The sequence below is a fragment of the Nyctibius grandis genome, chromosome 13, assembly GCF_013368605.1.
Source record: "Nyctibius grandis isolate bNycGra1 chromosome 13, bNycGra1.pri, whole genome shotgun sequence".
Taxonomy (NCBI): domain Eukaryota; kingdom Metazoa; phylum Chordata; class Aves; order Nyctibiiformes; family Nyctibiidae; genus Nyctibius; species Nyctibius grandis.
The window spans coordinates 4,794,086-4,812,913 of NC_090670.1; the positions used below are offsets into that span (position 1 = coordinate 4,794,086).

At 38.4% G+C, this 18,828-nt stretch overlaps 1 protein-coding gene across 1 annotated transcript in view; it reads left to right on the forward strand.

Moving 5' to 3' along the window:
* PCDH11X (protocadherin 11 X-linked) overlaps nucleotides 1-17,147 on the forward strand; it is a 304,231-nt gene extending 287,084 nt beyond the window's left edge. The window contains exons 5-6 of the mRNA XM_068412132.1: nucleotides 5,608-5,616; nucleotides 16,941-17,147. Coding sequence (XP_068268233.1) covers nucleotides 5,608-5,616; nucleotides 16,941-17,147 — 216 coding nt within the window. The remainder of the gene's footprint in view (nucleotides 1-5,607; nucleotides 5,617-16,940) is intronic.
* The last annotated feature ends 1,681 nt before the right edge of the window (nucleotides 17,148-18,828 follow it).

Here is an 18,828-nt window from a genome sequence, read left to right on the forward strand (position 1 = left end):
CCTGGTAAGAGATCCTTTTAAAAGAGAAAAAGAAAAATCTATTTGCATGTTTGCATTAAGGTACAAGATCTCTGCCAACTGTGATTGAAAATATGTCTAAATTCACTATTTTTCAGTCACTGAAACTATCAGAAAACCAAATTAATAAGTTTTTCTCACAGGAACTACCAAGAGTATCCTCAAAATAGAAGTCAAGCTCCATGCAATAGTGTAATTATTTTGAATGAACAGAACAGTAAAAATCTGAGGGCATGATGCCTTCAGCTGTCTGGAAATTACCTGGATCCATTCTAGTTCGTGTTTTGGACTTAACCATAGCATCATTAAATATTCCCAGAAATTACCCCAGAACAAGCAAATTGTTTACAAATTTTAACAGATAGAGCTTATTTTTTCCTGTTTGCTCTATTGGGGGCCATTATTTTTTGTTTTTTAAAGGCTTTAAAATGGCTGAAGAACTGATTAATCCCTGCGCTGCTTGTGGCGAGTTGAAAAAGAACATGGCATAGACGAAAAAAAGCGGGTGTGAGAGCTAATGCAGTTTTCAAGAGCCTATTGAGTAAATCATACCCCGCAGCGTGACCCTGCAGCAGCTTCGTACATGCACTGGGGGGGTGAATTAGTTCTTTGCCGCTGTACTCTGCCCCAGGAGGCAGCGGGGACACTTGGCTGGCCTGTTGGGCAGGGAAGGTGAAGTGCAAGGTTTTAGTAGAAGGTTTTCCCTAGGTTGCTGTTTAGAATGAAGCGGAATGTTTGGGTACCTATGCAATAATTCAACCTAAACGTGTAGTCTGTTAACGTAAATTTCCTGTTACCACTTTCAGTGTTTGTTTTAATACTTCAGTTGCTTAGTTGAGAGTATTTGCAGCTGGAGCTGTAGCAGTGTGCTTGTAAGAGATGTAAGCTCGGACAGAATCACGCCTTTACAGACGGATGTGTCAGTCTGTGATATAATGCCGTTTGGCTGATTTTGATTTGCATCAATTTGCATGTGTGTGTGTTTGATTACCTCTAGGCTGGTATTAGAAAAGTGGGCTTTTCTGCTTGATCTCCCATTAGGCTTTTACCTAGGTGTCCTATTGAAACATGCCACTCGCTTCTCCTCTGGCCTCTCGCTGAATGCAGCTCCCTGCCTGCCTGGCTTTGGAACTTAAAAAATTAAATGAAAAGAAATTTGGAGTGGGCCTGGAGCTGAACAGAGCTCTGGTGTTCTGTTTGAGTTTCTAAAATGAATAACAATCAAACATTTCAGCATTCATTTAACATGATGAAGCTTCATTAAACTTCTGTGCCAGCACTCCTGAAGAAGCTCTCTAACGCTGCTCTCTAGCAGGGCTTTGGTTAAAGGGAGTCTTCAGGAAAAATATTATGGTCATTTTCTGTAGACTGTTATTTTGATACAAGTTGTGTAAAAGTTGTTCTGATATTTTGCTACAAGTTGTGTCAATGTTGAATTGCAAGATTGATGTAGGAAAATCACTGAATACTTCTCTACTAATGTTTACTTTGTAAAGGGAAACTTAAAATTTTAAATAATGTCTGCTTTTCCTCTGAGGACGTCTGGTTTTGCCAGTGATAGCTTGTTGGGACTCAAGATTTAGCCCTGTTTTGTGTATTTTCGAACTGGTCACTGTTACCATGTCTTAGATTATTAATCTGGATTTTATCGTGGCTTTTATCATTCACTTCACCCAAAAGGCATTTGGAGGGAGGTGGGGCTGGGGAAGAAGTACTTCAGGGAGCTTTGGATCAAGTCTGCTATACGTAGGTAACGCATCTGTCAGGTACCTTGAAGCATTTTAAAAGTCTGAGCAGATTGCAAGATTGACTTAAATGCTAAAAGGAACACCCATGCTTCTGATTCAAATCCTGCATTATATTTGGTGGTAAGTTGTCGGATGTGACAGATTTCAGGCTGCAAGCTCAGAGCTCCTCCCACAGCTCCGACTGTTCTCAAGGGACGGTGGCAAACGCTGGCAGGAGCACTGCTGTCAGCGCAACTTCAGAACAAGAAAAAGACATATTTAAAAGTGATATCAGATAATTGTAATGACTCAGTCTTAAGCCTCATGAACGTGAAGAGCTTTTAAGCAAGATCTTTGCTTGTCAAGGCAGTCCTTTCTTAGCTCTAATTTGAAGATTTCCATTAATGAACTGGTCTGTTACTCACAGATGGAATATCTGGGAGAACGTATCTTCTGCAGTCACCAGTTTTTCAGTCTTGTTAGAGCGGATAAGATCATTATTGTTCCCTCACTTACAGAGGTTTAGTGTTAGATGGTGTTGCTAATGGCATTTTTTAATCCGTATGGCTCCATTGAAACAGACTGCATTAACACTCACTTCAGTGAATACCTGCTAGTATTGGCCAAACTAGTCAGAAAATAGATTTTTATTGAGTCACTTTCTTTTGGGCTTGTGGTGTATTGTCTGGCTTTGATATGGTTTTAAGTGATGTTGTATGCACATGTATTTATGTGCATTATTCTTATAAAATGCACATGCATAATTCCTTATTTTGGGCAGTCTGTGATAGTTTATTAGAATGTAAATACCTTTTTTTTTGGTGTATTATGAGAGACAAAAGCTTTTTCTCTGGGGAGGCATGGTACATGGAGAATATAAAATGTAATTCCAAATTACATTAACAGTGTCCCTACTGTCCAGGACTCCTGATTTCATTTTTGGATTCTGCCATTGACTTAGCCTAACCTTCAATCATGAGAAGCGAGAGGGCATAGCCATCTGTGCTTTGGTTTGTTGATTTGTAAAGTGTTTTAATACCTGACTTTTCTATTCTGTTATTCTGAAACTGAATTCATCTTTCAAAATCCCACTCAAGTAACGAATGATGTATATGTGCAAAGTACTATTCCACTATAGGCTGTTTTTCAAATTTCTAACATCTATTGTCAGTCGGTGGTGGTTATTGTACATTGTATTGCTGGGAGAAGGAATTTACTGAAATGCAAACCCCATGGGACACAAAAATGCTTATTGTCTGCCTAGCAAGTGTAAGAGTACATCACTGATAAGAAACTTTGCAGAGTTATGCTGATAGAGCGATGCGCTTGTGGAGTGACAGGCAAATTATTGATTGGAGCTGGAGAGTCATCTTCCTGTAGTCATTGTTTGTCTTCTCTTTCTTCTGTGAGTCCCTGGGGAGTCAGTTGGGAATTAGACTGTAGTCTGTACCAAGAGTGGATTTATAGTCTTTAACTGTGGGGAAAAAAACCAGGGTTTATCTTTTGACGTAGGGTCATATACAATTACAGAAAGTGAATTTGTCGGCGGGGGTTACGGTGAGCCAGCACAAGGGCATGAGATGCAAGAGGAAATTATTTCCTCCCAACTAGGGAAATGACTTCCAAAGCTGCCTGGTCACTTTCATAGAGACTCTCGGCATTAGTTGTTATTTCTGTTATGAAATAAATGAACATATCCTGGTCCTGAGTTTCAAAGGCAATTCTGGAGATGTAGGTAAAAGGGACGAAGAGTTGCTCTGGATCCCTTTTGTTTCATTGCTCGTGATGGCATTTAGTGTCTTGCCACCTTGCTACACGAGCACTGACTGAAACCTGCGCTGATTTTGATTGTGTTCATTTGAGATGTGACAGGACATTTCTCTAGCAAATATATCCCTGTCTGTGCTTCAGCTACCTACGGCAGCACAGCCCGAGTCTTTGAACTTCTGGGAAGAGTCATCTGGTGTGCTTTAGGCTGCTGCTTCACTTCTGGGTTCCCACTAAACTACTTTGAAACCAAAGCAATGCTGCCAGCCTTCTCTCAAACAATGAGCCTGCCTCAACAGTTTAATATTATTCCACTGAATCTCAGACAAGCATTGTTTTTTTAGAGGGGAGGTGGTTGATTTTTTTGTGAGAAATTATTGTTTTTGTTTTCAACACAGTAGAAGGAGATCCAAGTCACTTTAGTTTGTGTTCTGCGCAAAGGTCTGAATCCAGTTTTCTGGAAGTGAAGCTTCATCTCCTTGTGGCTTTGATTTCCCCCTTGCAAATATCATTTATCTATTTTCTTTGTTATGTATCTCAAAATGTTTAAATGTCTTATACGTTACAGGTAGTATTTCTACCACTGAATCAACTACAACCAGTTGTGCAGTGATTCCTCCCCTTCCCACCACCCCACTGCATTGATCCAGCTTCTGCATAAAGGGATTTTTTTAAAATGTGAGCAATAAGCTATAACAGTAACTAGATATTTTTGATTCCTCAACACCATATAAAACTGCCAGAAGACTGTAGAATTCACCCCATTAAAGGCGCTTGCTAAAGTTCATGACGTGCCTTGATTTCTGGCTACTAATGAAAACACATTTCAAAATCTATTGAAATGGAAACTGTTTAACAATAAGCATTTACCTTCCTTTAATTCTTCAGCAAGAACCAATATGATTTTAAATAAAGTAGAATTCTTTTTAAAAGGATGATTAGTCCCTGGTGTAAAGGAGGGTCCTGAAAGTGTTTAATTAGGCAACAACAAAAAGCACGAAATGAGCAAAGCTGATTCTGTAGATATCTGGTGATCATACTGAGATATAATTGAAGTAGAGAAGCCTGTTGCTTCTAATGGTTTAAGTGCCTTGCACACCCACTGCAAGCACTGAGTACAATAAAATGTTCTATCACGCATTCTCTTCATCATACCCAATATATGATCCATACTCCTGCAATAATGGCAGGGATAATTAATTCTGGCTTAAGTATTTAGAAAATTATTAAGTGCTGCAATTACAGGCTTTCCAAGTGGCAGTATTTAGAAGCAAGAAGCTATTCTCTACACTCCCCCCACCCCTCCTATATCTGAGTGCACTGAAAAACTTCAGTTCAGCAACGTAAGGAAAAAGCCCCTGCAGGAGTGCATCTTAATGGAGTATTAATTGGGTAAAGGAAGAACATAGCTCAGGAACACAGAGGGTGCGTTTGGAACAGGACAAATAATCCTAAATACAAGTCTGATGAATTCCCTTCGTCTCTGTGCTGTGGTTGCCGCAGCACTTTTGTTTATATTGATCTGAACGGCATGGAAATTTTCTTTCATCTGTCGTTTACATTCATTTTACCTCTTGCAATTGCCTCTGCCAGCTTACATGCTTGTTTTCTGGTGAATCTATTAATAAGATTCCCAGTACATCAAAAGAATTTCTTTTGTGCAAAGGGAGAATATAATATGCCTAAGATGGAGGAGGGTTCCTAGCTTCAATTTTACCTACTAAAAGTTATTAATGAGTTCTGTGAAGTAAAAAAAGAAAAAAAATTAAAAGGATGATGCTAATTGCATGCTATAGATTTTCCTCCATTGCTTACTCATTTAGTTGGTGGCTTGCAGAATAGAATATTTACACAGTAGCTTTCTTCTGATTGCAATATGCCTCCTGAATTGACAAAAATAGGACCAAAGGTCAAATTAATTAAAAACAGTAGGAGAAAGAACATAATTAATACTGCAAGTTTTTGTGTACACGTTTTGCCTGGAAAATGTGTGAAATGTGTTTTGCTTTGTGCAAAGCACCGACTCTGTATGCCAATGAAAATAAGAAAACACTAAGAAATAGCTTAAAAAGTAGAATTAAATTGAATTCTTTAGTCAGGAAAAGTTATGTATAATAATGGTTTCAGAGTGAGCAACCAGGGCACTTACCATGGGTATTTGATAGTGTAATTGATATAGGAATGCAAATCTATGTTCACGTAGGTGTAGCTGTGTGTGGAAGATACCCATGCCCATAGTGTCTGCCTGTTGCCCGCATGTCTTAGGCCAGCTCTGCTGACATTAATATTATTACCCTTCCACACACACATTTTTCCTGCTGGTTTATTTCAAAGTTCCTCCCTTGTTCTCAGGTATCTACAGCAATTTGCTTTCTCCTGAGCAGTCAGAATACCCTGTAGACCCAAAGCCGTGCATTTGTTCTTGCATGGCTGCATGTTACAAGGGATTTCTGCACCATCACGCTTTTCTGGATCACCCTAGAGAAAGCAGTCGCCGTTCCTCATCATCTCCTTGGTGTCAGAGTTGCGAAAGTATTGCAGATTTATAGGTTGCAATCTCAGTGTGGCTTGCACGGAGAATAATATTGACCTCTGATTTAACTGAGCTTTACGTGAAATTTGTATAACCCTGAAGTAAAGATGGCAGCAGTGTTAATCTTCTGCGTGGCAGGTGAGGAAATAGAAGCAGGCCCTGAATGCACTCAGGGAGCTGCGGAAGCAGCATTCCCTGTGCCTTTGGCCTTCCCTCCCCAGCTCCTGTTATTTCTCAGCTCTTTGGCGCACTTTTACTCGGGCATCTTTCCAAAGATGCGGGGACTTGGATGCAGGATTGTACTATTTATAAGTATGCAATAATGTTATTTTTGGTTTTATACAGTAAATGGCTGGGACTAAGTTGCTGTTAAGCAAAACATCAGTATGCTCAGTGCTGCTGACAGAGGCACTCGGGGCCTGCGCAGCCAGCAGCCCCGGGAGGCAGAGCTGGCCTTCGTGCCTCGCTGCAAGTGCCCTGTCCTCACTTTTGCTGACTTCTCTACTATTTCCCCTTGGTGCTTTATATGTTTTTTGCATTAGTATTTTTCTCTTGACTCCTCGAGTTACTAAGTAAACAACTTCACTTCTGTCTCGGTTTCAACTTACTGTTCATGGCTTGAGCTCAGCCGTTCTCTCACTCACCTCAGTGCCTCTCAGGAAAGCAACCCAAGGTTGTAGGTCTGTGCTTTATAAAGCCATGTCCCTGGTGACAGAGGCCTGAACCTCATAAAGCTGGACCTTGACTTCCAGCTCCCTTCCACAGCTGCCCTCTCATTGTCATTCCAGAGCACAAATACATGGTTGTAGGGGGTGGCTGGGTTGGAATCGGGGCAGCTGCAGGCGCTGGGGCCTGGCTGCGGGCAGGGCGCCTGCTCTCGGCCCCACACGGCAGCTCTCTGCTTTGGGAGCAAGCGACTTCCCTCATGCTTCAGCTCGAGCCCCTCAATTCCCCTTGCCCATCTATTCCCCTTGCCCAGAGCTGCATTATTTCTTTATGCAAACTAACATATGCTGCATTACTTCAGTAATTTGAGTTGCATATTTTGCTCTGTGAAGAAAGATGAGTAAGTAATCTTAATAGTACCGAAGAATGGCTGCACTGAATATGAAAATAAGCTAGAAAGATTTAAGGAACAAAGGAAGGCTAATGGCTTTATGTTTTGCTGTACTGAAATTATGCAAGTGGTGAATTCTGAGACAGCTATATATTCTGATTATTTGAAAGGACAGAGATGTCTGCAGAGACATCGCTCTGTAGCAGCGAAGGATGGTATCAGTGATACAATACAGCACTTCAATTTGTAAAATTTTTCCCATTTACAAATAGGTATTTCAGACATCCATTTGAGAATGCGTTAGTAGCATGTAGCTCAACTCACTTTAGTAATTTTGAATATTTCATATATTCTATTGTAAATAATAGCTAAAAACTTACTCATTATCACCCTGATAGTATAAGCTGTGAAAATAGTGATGCAAATAGGAGATTTCTGACTTTAATCAAGTAAAACATAATGCTTTTTCTTAAAACAACTTGGAGAGAAATATTTGAAATAAAAACAAAGTATTGCAACATTGTTCACAGTGGCATTTATCACATAGCATCTTTCCTAGTTACGATAACAGAAGATTGAAAAAAAGCAAAGTGTAGCAGTCAAAAATTCCCTTATTTCATTATATGGAATAACTTCTCATATTGAGAGCAAAACTTTTATCTGGCAATTGGAAAGGCAATTTCAGGATACGTGTTTTCACCCTGGAAGCTTTCCTGGGTTCTTCTCAGTGTTACCTCTTCTGGTGAAAGTTGTCTTGATCCAGGGAAGATTGTCCTGGACCACTGGAGTCTACTAAAGGGTGTAATGCTGATAAACGTTGCCATACTTAAAAGCTAGATTTTTACTTTGCACAAAGCAAGTACAGCATGGACTACATCACTGCTTGTACATTTTGGCCTACAGCTTTATTTTACGGAGGCCAGCAGGTTTTCTTTGGATTCTTTTCCTTAAGCATTTCACCTAAAGGTGGACTAATTATAATTGCCATGAGAATGTACTTTAGATAGGTGACCTCAGATGGCAAACACACTGTACATTTAAAATTAGGAATGGGTAATCTAGGTGGTTAAAAGGTATTTGCTGAAGGCCAAAAAGGTAAATGTTGCAAGCAAATACTGATACAGAGAGCAGAAAAGAGAATGCTTTCTGCGCACTGTTGAGTAAGTCTTGAGTTTCCTGAGAGCCCATTTTGGGTGAAAGGGTAACTCTTTGTCTATTCTTTCTCTTTTACAGAAAGGGCAAGATGCTGTTTTTGACAGCAACATAAAATGTATTAGTTTTATCCTTCCATTTTAACTAACATCAGTTCCCATTCTAGCTAATCAAACACTTGATATCAAACATTATAGAGGGTGGTCAGTCACTGGAACAGGCTCCCCAGGGAAGTGATCATGGCACCAAGCCTGTCAGAGTTCAAGGAACATCTGGATGACGCTCTTAGTCATGTGGTTTAGTTTTAGGTAGTCCTCTGAAGAGCAGGGAGTTGGACTCGTTGATCCTTATAGGTCCCTTCCAACTTTGGACATTCTATGACTATGACTATGATTATAGATTTGCTGCTATAACAAATTAAATGCTGTCATAACAAAGGTAGTGAGATAGTGACATGCCAAAGAGCTGCTTTTCTACTCACTTTAAAAGGCCTTTCACTTTTGATTTAATTTATTTTTTAAATGTTTGTGTTAACTTTTCTTAGGGAGATATTGCAGATAACCTGTTTCTTTACTATGTCAGGGTACAGCAAGGGCTGGTTGCTCCCTGGGGACGGTGAGCAACAAGTGGGCTCCATGGCTTTTGAGGGCTACTGTGAATGATACCAAAATTGGTGGACATGTAGTCTAGAAACCTTTGGGGCTTTCTTCTAGTAGAAATTGAGATCTGTCTGTCTGTCTTTTTCTTCAAGAGGTACCTCAACCTGTTCAGGTTCTAAGCTTATACTGCGGCCTTACACTCTACAATAATTTGTGTACCTTTTTTTTTAACCATGGCAAAATGAGTTCACGTTTGATAACTACGTATGTGCATATGAAGTGTAAGGTTGTTCCATGTCTGTATTACACATGAACTGCTTGATAATCTTCCCACTCAAATATCCTATCCACACCTGCATGAAGAATTTCTGTGGAGCCAAGATTTATTTTATAGGGTGAGACACAACTAAAGTGATACACAACTAATTGTGCTAGAGTATTTAAGAACACTCCTTGAGCATGTCTTACGAAACGTAAGTCTCTGTTCTTCTTCTGACTTCAGTACACTGTCAACCCAAAGAACCAAATTTAGATAAAAGTCCCATTTTCTCAGAAACACTAATAAGAATAGCTCCTTTTATTGGTCAGAAATGATGAAGGCACATTTTCAAGCCTCTTCAGGAGAATACTTTTGATGGCTTGTGAAGTTATACGCATGTGTATTGCTTCAGAAAGATTTGACCTTTAAATGAAAAACTGAATAGAAAAAAATTGCAAATGGAAATTGAATCAGGTTCTTGAGATTTCTTCCAGATCTCTATAGCTCTAATAACCTCATCACGCTTGAACTTAATGGCTTAGCCTTGACTGCTGTGATGCAAAAGTAGGGGCTGGAGGTCAGTGAGTAATTCACTGGAACAACATTTATTATTCCATAAATCTATAGCTTACTCATGAAGAAAGATGAAATCTATTTATCTGAGCTACAACTGAAATGTATAAATTAACAGAATGAAATTAGAGCTAGAGTTCTATGGACATTTATGAAAGTATAAATTCTGCTCTATTTCAGTATTAACACAAAGAAAACACTAGGTAAGAAATAGCGTTGCTTTTAAATGAAATATTCACAACTGCAATAACACCCGATCAATATTTCTGCTAAAAAAGATCCATGTTGTTGGACCAGCAATCAGAAGTGATGTCAAATATTACCAAAATGTTTCTGTATTATTGTTTATGATTATGTTAACTAAAATGGCTTTGCCTATCAGAAATCAAGCATTCAAGATAATAACATCACAGATGATATCCTGGAAAGCGAAGAACATATTAAAAAAAAAAAATCAGAATTGAGACTTTCTTATTTCTCAATCTTAGCAACAGCACAGCCGTAGTGCAACTGTCTTGTGTAATTTTTATTTAATCACATGTCAAATTGAAGACTTACATGAATTAAACTTTAAAAGGCATGCTTTCAGCTATCATTTTGACATCTAGTTAGCATACAATAACTGCCTTTCAAAAGCTAAATAAAATGTTTGACATGCTTTAAATGTTATTTTCAGTTTTATTTGCTTTTTTATTTCAGTTCTTTGTTGTTACTTCAAGAAGCTCAGAAAATACAATTTAATTGTTAAATGTTGCTGGGAAATGTCATATGAGATATACTCTTTGGTACAACAAAGATTAGAGTCTGAAAGTACTTGTTAATCAGAGGTTTGTGAAGTTCCAGATTTATAACATTTTTGTTCAGCGATGATTTGGCTAATGAGTTTGTTCCATGACCTCTGTGCCGCAAGAGGAAGATGGGAGTATCGGCTTAGCTTCTAGTTACTTCATTGAAAAATGGTATCAGTGAAAATTGGCTTCCTAAAGCAGGTGGTGTTAAAAAAACCATTGCTTACCCACATGAAAGAGAGTTTCACAAAATTATTCTTTTGCAATAGCTAATAGCTGAAATATGTGAGATCTGTGAATATGTGACAGTTAGGTGCAGTTTTACATGCCTGCAAGAAATGCCTGTAGGGGCACATAAGTATGATTTTAATAAGGCACCCTGAGCAAGTGAGTGTGGTAGACTTACAAGATAGTCTTGCAAGATTACTTCTCATCACTTGAGCCAACTCTTTGTGTGAGTGAATCCACCTACAAGATCTGATAATTTCAAGTAATTTCCATTTGAGCAGGTAAAGGGGCACCGCCTGTTCCACTGTTTTGCTGTGGAGGTTTCAATCTTTCGTTGAAAAACTATAGATCTGTCTAGGATAATCATCCGTATTGAATTTGTATTTGTCTGGGCAGTGAACCAAGGTTTTACTTGCCTTTTTGAAATTAATAGATTATGCTTCCTGCAGCTAAATAAACTAATGAAGTGGGAGGAGTTACTTAAATCAATAATAAGTGAAAGCCTAAAACTATTTACATATCTCATACTACTATGGAACAGTTAGATCGTTAATTACAGCGAGGAAAGGTAAAAGTATTTATCAAAGCTTTCCCTTCTTTAGAAGGAAGCCAGGTGCTGTATTTTCCATTAGTAATTAGTGAGGATGTAAGATACCAGTTATTAATGTTAATGATATTAAATCAGGAGGACTAGAGAAATATGTAATGAGAATGTCAAAAGGATTATATTGGATTTCTGAAGTTTTAAATATCTGAAAATGTAACGTTTTGCCAATATTTAAAAGGGTTAATATGATGTACTGGGGAAACAGTAGGTCTGATTTGACAAACATAGAAAATCAGAAGCTGAAAGGGGTTCAATCAATAATGACAGGACAGTAACCGATACAGCTGAATTGGTTCAATAAAAAGAAGGGCTTGCTCAACAAGCTTGATCTGTATGAGGTGACAATTAAGGCTAATAGTATTGGCAGTAGTTGGAGGCGTTACTTTTTCATGTGAGATGGGGAAAATAACTGATTTTAATGTCTGCTAAGCTTGGACTGATCAAGTCAGCTGGATATTGTCACTTTGACACACACTACCTCTCCCCTTCCCCCGCAGCAGACAGGCCCTTCATTTTGCTCTTTTTAAAAAAGTCCAGCCCTGTGCAGGATCACTGCAGGCCATGTTGAAGAAAGTGAAAAAAATACAACTGCTAAATCATAAAAGGTAATTATACAACAGTGATTCCTTATTAGTAATGTGTTTCTAGTTATGTGTAATAATGGTGCCCAAGAGTGCTCAGCATCATTATAGATGCTCCAAAAGAAAATACAGATCATTGTTGGTAAAAATTTAGAAGTTATTCTAATTTGAGTGAAAAACTGTAATGAACTATATTATGTATTTTGTCCATTACAAAGTAATCAGGATAACATAGTAAGATTTTAGATTTAATGCTCTAAGCTGCAATAAGTATGTGAAATACAGACTTATAAAACAATTGATAGAAACCCTTTGGGCCATAATAGCTATGCTGTACGCTCCTAAGTTTAGGGAAAGAAAAAAATGAAAATACTGGCTTTTTCTTTCTTGAGTTTCAATACAAAGACATGTTTCCCATTGGGTTTGTGGTTGGATCCTTTTAAGCTGCTTGTTTTCATGTTATTCTGAGAATTTTACATTGATAGTAGCTGGGTCTTGTGTGTCTCTATCAAAGCATACGTAGTTTTGGAAGAAAAGGTAATAGCTGAGCATAAAAAGATTTGAGCTGGAAATTATAATTTGATTAGGGATTTTCTTTAACAACTGAGAAGAAGTACTTCTCATAATGAAAGATAGTTGTCTGGTTATTTAAGACATGCATTTCATACCTTTTCCTAGCATTTGAAAGACATAAGCAACTGGGAAAATGAATATTAGTAGCAAAACTAGAGTTTAAAGTTAAAAAACATTTTTTACTACTTTATTCACTGGCTGCTAATAGTGGAGAAAAATGTCGAAGTAGTCCTATTCTTTTACTTTCATGCTGTCTTACAGCATCTCCTAAATAAGGTCTGTTTAAAATCAGAATTATCATCTAAATAATATAATTAATTCAACATAAATTAAACAGTAATATTTTTTCTTTATGATATCCTATTAAAAGGATATTAATTTGCTTCAATGAATGAAGATAATAAGGTTAATAGTTTAATGTTCCTCAGTTGATATCTGCTGCTTTTTCTATTACCTTTTTTCAGTTTTTGATTATAAATTGGCTAACCTCTGGTGTATAATTCCAGAAATCATCCCTTCAATGTATCCAAAGCTATTTACTTAGACTCATCTTTTATTATTCCCACTGCCACAGTCTAATTATTGTAGTGAAAGATTGAACACAGAATAGTTTGGGGCTTTGATCAGTCTTCATATAAATTTCAATAATGAGAGTAAAAGGTTTGTGGTTTTCTGAGATAATTTGATCCCTCCAGACACACACTGCTATTACAAAATGAAATTCTTTTTTGGATGCCATATGAGACCTCTGACAGAATTTGTGCCTGGGTTCATGACATCTCTGGAAGCAAAATTCTTTTATCATACTAATAAGGAGTAATTTAATATTGTTAAATATGTCAGAGAAACTATATACTACTGTATGTTTTTCCTAAATTTTCACTTAATTTTCCCCTATCAGTCTAATTGTCTGTATTACAAGTTCCTACATCAGCGTTTTCAGAATCCACGAAGAATACGTAATGGGTTTGCTTGTGTTTCTCTCTTTTTGAAAAAATACACTAACTGTCAGTCAAATAAATAAAACAAACCATAATCCTTGTTATTCTGTTACTATCAGTGCTAACTCCCTTTGGAGATAAATAGAAAAGCAGCTGGAATCTGAGGATATTTTGTAATCTTCTAAATTGAAATTTAAATGCCTCAAGGAGGAAATTTCTAAAATAATTGTGACAGAAGATAAGTCCCAGCTTTTGGCAAAATTTTATTAGAATTACTTGTTCCAGATCATTGTCTGGTGCCTGCATGAATTAAGAAAATGGCAGCACTGCCTTGTAGAGAAATAGCTGGGTTTTTTTTCATCTTGATAAACTCCCCTGAACGTGCTCTGTCATCAGCATTGCTAGGTGTGACATACTCACAGACATTATCAAATTAAAAATCATGAGCCTTTAGCTGATGCCAGTTTACTTTAAATTGTATGGATTTTATCTTTCCTACATCTCAAATTACGTAAATAAATATTTACATTTTTTTACTGAATGTAAGGGTTAATTAGTGAGATTTTTCATTTTGTTTGGGGTATGGCTTTTGTTTTTTCTCCCTGGGCTAGGCAGTTAAAAAAAAAAACACTTGGTGACTTTCTGGTCTCCTTTAATGTCATCTGCTAAAGAACTTTTGCTGTATTTTGATGACAAACCATGAATAGAAATATTCATTTGTTTAAACTTAGTGAATCCCAGTTGCACATAATAGTAACCATTGCATTCCCAGCCGTTTGCAAAAGCTAATACTGGTATCTAACACTAAAACTTGGGCTAATAATGTTTTAAGAATACTTTATTCTTAAGATTCACTAGTAGCTTGGAGATCAGAAGATACAACCCAGCATGAGTACCAAACAGCACGTGCACAAGGTGAGACAGCACGAAGGCAATAAACCTCACAAAATATGCAGTTTTTACAAACAGTTCATGCAATGAAGGGTGATTTGTCATAGGTACTGTGAATAGCAGACTCATTTAAGACAAAAGAAATAGCATATTCCAAGTCCACATGCCGTAGCTATACAACTGTGCAAGCTTGGTGCAGTTTTGTGTGCAGGGAGTAAATCAGAAACATTGCAGGAATATTTTCGCTGGATCAACTCGAAAAACTTTAGTTATTCAAACTTTCAGATAAGAGTCAACTGAGACTGCTGGTACGAATAGGGCTCCGAGAGGCAACTGACAGTTAAGAAGTAGAATAAGATAAGTCGTATCAGTAATTTCTATGGATCCATCTGTTTTTTGAACTGTGCAGAGACACTCCATGAATCTCTACCTGTCTGTGGTGGGAAAAGGGTCAGACAGGTGGTGGGAGGAGCAGGACCACTGTCCCAGCCAGCCTTCCAGAGCCCTGGGAGCAGCAGCAGACAGCTCACTATAGAGTTAAATAATAAGATTCTTCTGGTGACACCAAAAACACATGGCGGGGGGTGTGTGTGTGGCAGGGGTTAGCTGTGAGCCTTTCACCATCTGACTTTTTTTCCGGTGGGCTGTAAGGCTTCTCCTGCAGTCATAGGGAGGATGTCTTCTCCCCTTTCCATCCTGTGTGACAGGACGTCATTCTGCATTCAGGTTTTCAGAGTTCCTCAACTGATTTCTTGGCTTGATCTGTTCCAATTTTTCTTAAAGATCTGTCTAATGAAGGAGAATCTAAAATCTGCAGATTTGGTAAACAGGAAAGCAGGTCTGGAAGGCAGAGTATACTTGATGATAAACAGATGAAATCATCTGGAAAAACAGAATGGCAGGAAGAATAAATGCAAAGGTGCCACACTTGGGCTCCAGCAATCGATGGCACCAATCAGAAAGGGGACAACTAGCAAAAGATCATTAGAAAAGGAGCTGGGCATTGTGGTGGTTGGCAAGAAAAATGTGTTACGCTGCCATGAAAAAGGCAAAGCAGGAGTGAAGCCTGCAGGAGATGTGAAATGATCCTTCTGCTCTGCTCCACGCTTTAAAGATCTCAGCTGAAGCTGCGTAATGAGTTTTGAGCAGTGCCCAGAGAAGCGTGCGTGAGCACGTGTGCAGGGGGGAGCAGTAAGAGATATCAGAAGGCACATGACAGATTGAAATAATAAGGTCTGTTTGTTCTGAAGTAGACTGAAGTGCCAAATGCCAGAAAGATGGGTGGAAATAACCAGACCATGATGGACAGGACTGAAGAAGTGATTCATTTTGTAACAAGAAAGAGGCAGGTTAGACATTAGAAGAAAACCTCTCCAAGCCATGAATTTCTTACTGGTAGCTTTTAAGAAGAGTTTTCACTCACATCTGTCAGGAATTGCATAGGTAAAGTTGATCTTGCCATTTTCTTGGCTGTACCACACTGTACAGCAGCTGTCTGTGGGCATATGTAATAATGTCACAGTGATAAAAAGAGATTTTGAAAAATAGAGGAACTTAATATAGCCAATGGTGTTCAACCTATAGGAACGAAATATCTAGGGACCTCTGACAACATCCGCTGTATTATAAACATAGTATTAACTTTTTTTTGCATAATTGCATCAAAAATCTGATCTCCAGCATTATGAATCCCAGCAATTGAACTGCATTGCCTTTCAAATGAAATTTTGAGTAACATCAAGCTAAGAACACTTTAAATTGTTATTTTGGGCTTTTTTTGAATCTTCATGTTTCAACTTTCCAAGACACGTGGAAATAAGCAGGAGAGCTACTTGTTTCTTTGTTCATATATTCTTTTAATACTGGTGCAGATTTACAGTTCAGTTACTCAACTCCTAAATCACGCAGAGTCACTTAGGTAATGAAAATACTGTCCTATGCCTGATGTATCAGGTGCTTCCTTTCACCTGCCCCTTCCTTCAGCAGCTGTGCTGGGATGCTTTCCTTTCCCAGCTCTCTGTTTCCAAGTTCCCAGCCTTTTACAGTTAAGATACAGGTTGGTGGTATAACAGAAATCAAAGGGGTCGTAATGAAATGTCTGAAGGAGTGTAGTGGAATCTACTTTTAATTAACTAGTTTAATGGATATGCAAAATCTATTAAAATTGTTTTCAATGCATAAGGCTTGTTATTGTTTGTTCTTTCTCTGCCTTAGAAGAATCCAACAACATTAGAAGTGTGTCGCATTTTTTTGGGCCCAAAAGTGTGGAACAGCTTTTAATGGGAAAGAAAATGTTTTTTGAAAACTAAGCAGTGAAATAAATTGAGCCTCAAGAAGTGATTGAAATCTCCAAGTCAATATACAAAAGGCATCCAAAGACTTGTGAAGTCTGACAGAATCTCCTTAGTTTGAGGTGTCTTTCATTTTGCATCAGGGCTTACATTTTTAAAAACTAGAAGAAAGCAGTGCTGTCAGGTGAAGCAGGTTTGAAAGCAGGCTGCCTGTTCATGAAAGCCTGAAATTGTGCACAACTCTAGATAATGCGTCTTCAGCAGATAACTGAAATAATACATTTCCTAAATTGGCTGCATTAAGCAATTACTGATACGGTAGTGGAAACCATATAATTTTCTTCCTTCCTTATAGCCTCAGCGCCGTGTCACGTTTCACCTACCAGATGGCTCCCAGGAAAGCTGCAGTGACAGTGGGCTCGGAGACCACGAGCCCACGAGCGGTGCCAGCACGTCGCACCCTCTGCCCCTCGGCTTCCCGCAGGAGGAGTTCTATGAGCAAGCTTCACCCAACAGCCGGACAGAAGGAGACGGCAACTCAGACCCGGAGTCCAGTAAGTGATGAACTCTGGTCATCTTTGTTGTTAAACCATTTGAGTATTGGAAGTGGGCTTCTTTTTCAGGCAATTATTAAAACTGAATGTTTATTTTTAATGTGGCCAAAGAAGCCCTGTATATCCAAAAATGAGAAGTCTGACCATTGGAAATAAGACGCTCTTGAGCTGTAAAGTGTTTATGGATTACCTGGTATTTTTATAGATCTGCTGTGCTATACGCAGAGGAGCTTTCTGATGAGGTTAACACTGTTGCCCTTACAGTCATAAATACCGAGCTGAGGGAGTTTACACTTTTTAATGTGTTTCCCTATCCAACGCTATTGCACATTGTAGTTTGTTTTAACAGGAAGAACTTCTGGATGATGAGTAGGTCTGTGAAGACACTCCAGTCTCCAGAAATAAGGGTTTCTTGATTTGTCTTTTGAGAGCAGCTATGGTATGTAGTAATCATCTCAAAAGAGTTTGTCATCTTACTTCTGCTGTTATCACTGGCTTCTTATGATATTGAAAAGTTAGGCAAAACCAAGGTGAGCTCAGGACCACACTAGAGCTCTGGATACTGATATTGCTTTCTGTGCCATGATGTGATAGCCAGTTAGAGACTCCACTGTACTTTAGTCAATTGTTAATTGTCCAGGGGCTCTTTATCTGGATTAAATTGAACCGTGCCATTGATAGAGAGACACCTGAATGTGTGTAAGCCTCTAAGGCCTTGTTAGCAGCCTAATAAGTGATTTCAAAATACATGTGTTCTGGGCAAAACTTGGCCCAAAAGGTGTATTTCAGCTGCTTTAGTGTATCATGAAGAATGAATTAGTAAGTCCTATGCACTTGAAATAGCTCTGTGAGAAGGTAGTTAATGTCTCTGCCCCAGCAAATGCAGCATCCAGCAGAGAGCATTACCTCTGACTCCGAGCTGGCTCTGACAAATTCAGCCTGGCTTTTGGAAATCACACTGCTGCCTTTGCCTTGTGCTGCCTGAGACTGGAGTCTGAGGGGCTTGTCTGCACAGATGAGGTCCAGTCTCTCTTGGTGTTTTTGGTTCATTAACTGTTAGCTGGGGATCCTTGGTTTCAGACGTTTTAAACTTTGTAAAATGATACGGTTCCTGAAATAATGCCAGAATATTATTTTTTTCTGAGCTGATAGACAGCTGACAGGAAGCATGAGAGGTTTTGGATGTTGCGTTGAAAACATTATTCGATGCTTACTTTTGTTTGTGTTTATACATTTGAGGCTGTAATATACCTTTAAGAATATTCTAGGCAGTCAAAATGAATTCTTCACAGAATGAGGCTCTAAAAGGCTACAAATATACTCCTAAAGAAAGAAAATATCAAGTTATTTATTGTGTTTGCTGCTTTTGCTATGCATACTCATGATCTGAACTTGCTTTCCAGCTCTCTCTTTTGTTTGTAACTCTGATATTTATGCTTTACTGAAATGAGCATGACATACACAAAATCAGTATTTGAGTCCTTTCATGCAGAGAGCATGGAACAGGACCTGAGGTATGAGGAGTTGTTAGAACAGGTGTGTGGATCCTGTCTTGCTGTTTACGAAGAGGCTCAGGTTTGGGATTTACCAGTGCTTTTTGAGCCCAGTTTTTGCAATTTCAGAAGAAATATGGATCATGACTCTTCTAGAATGTTGCCCTAAAAATAATACAGCTTTGACATCTGAATA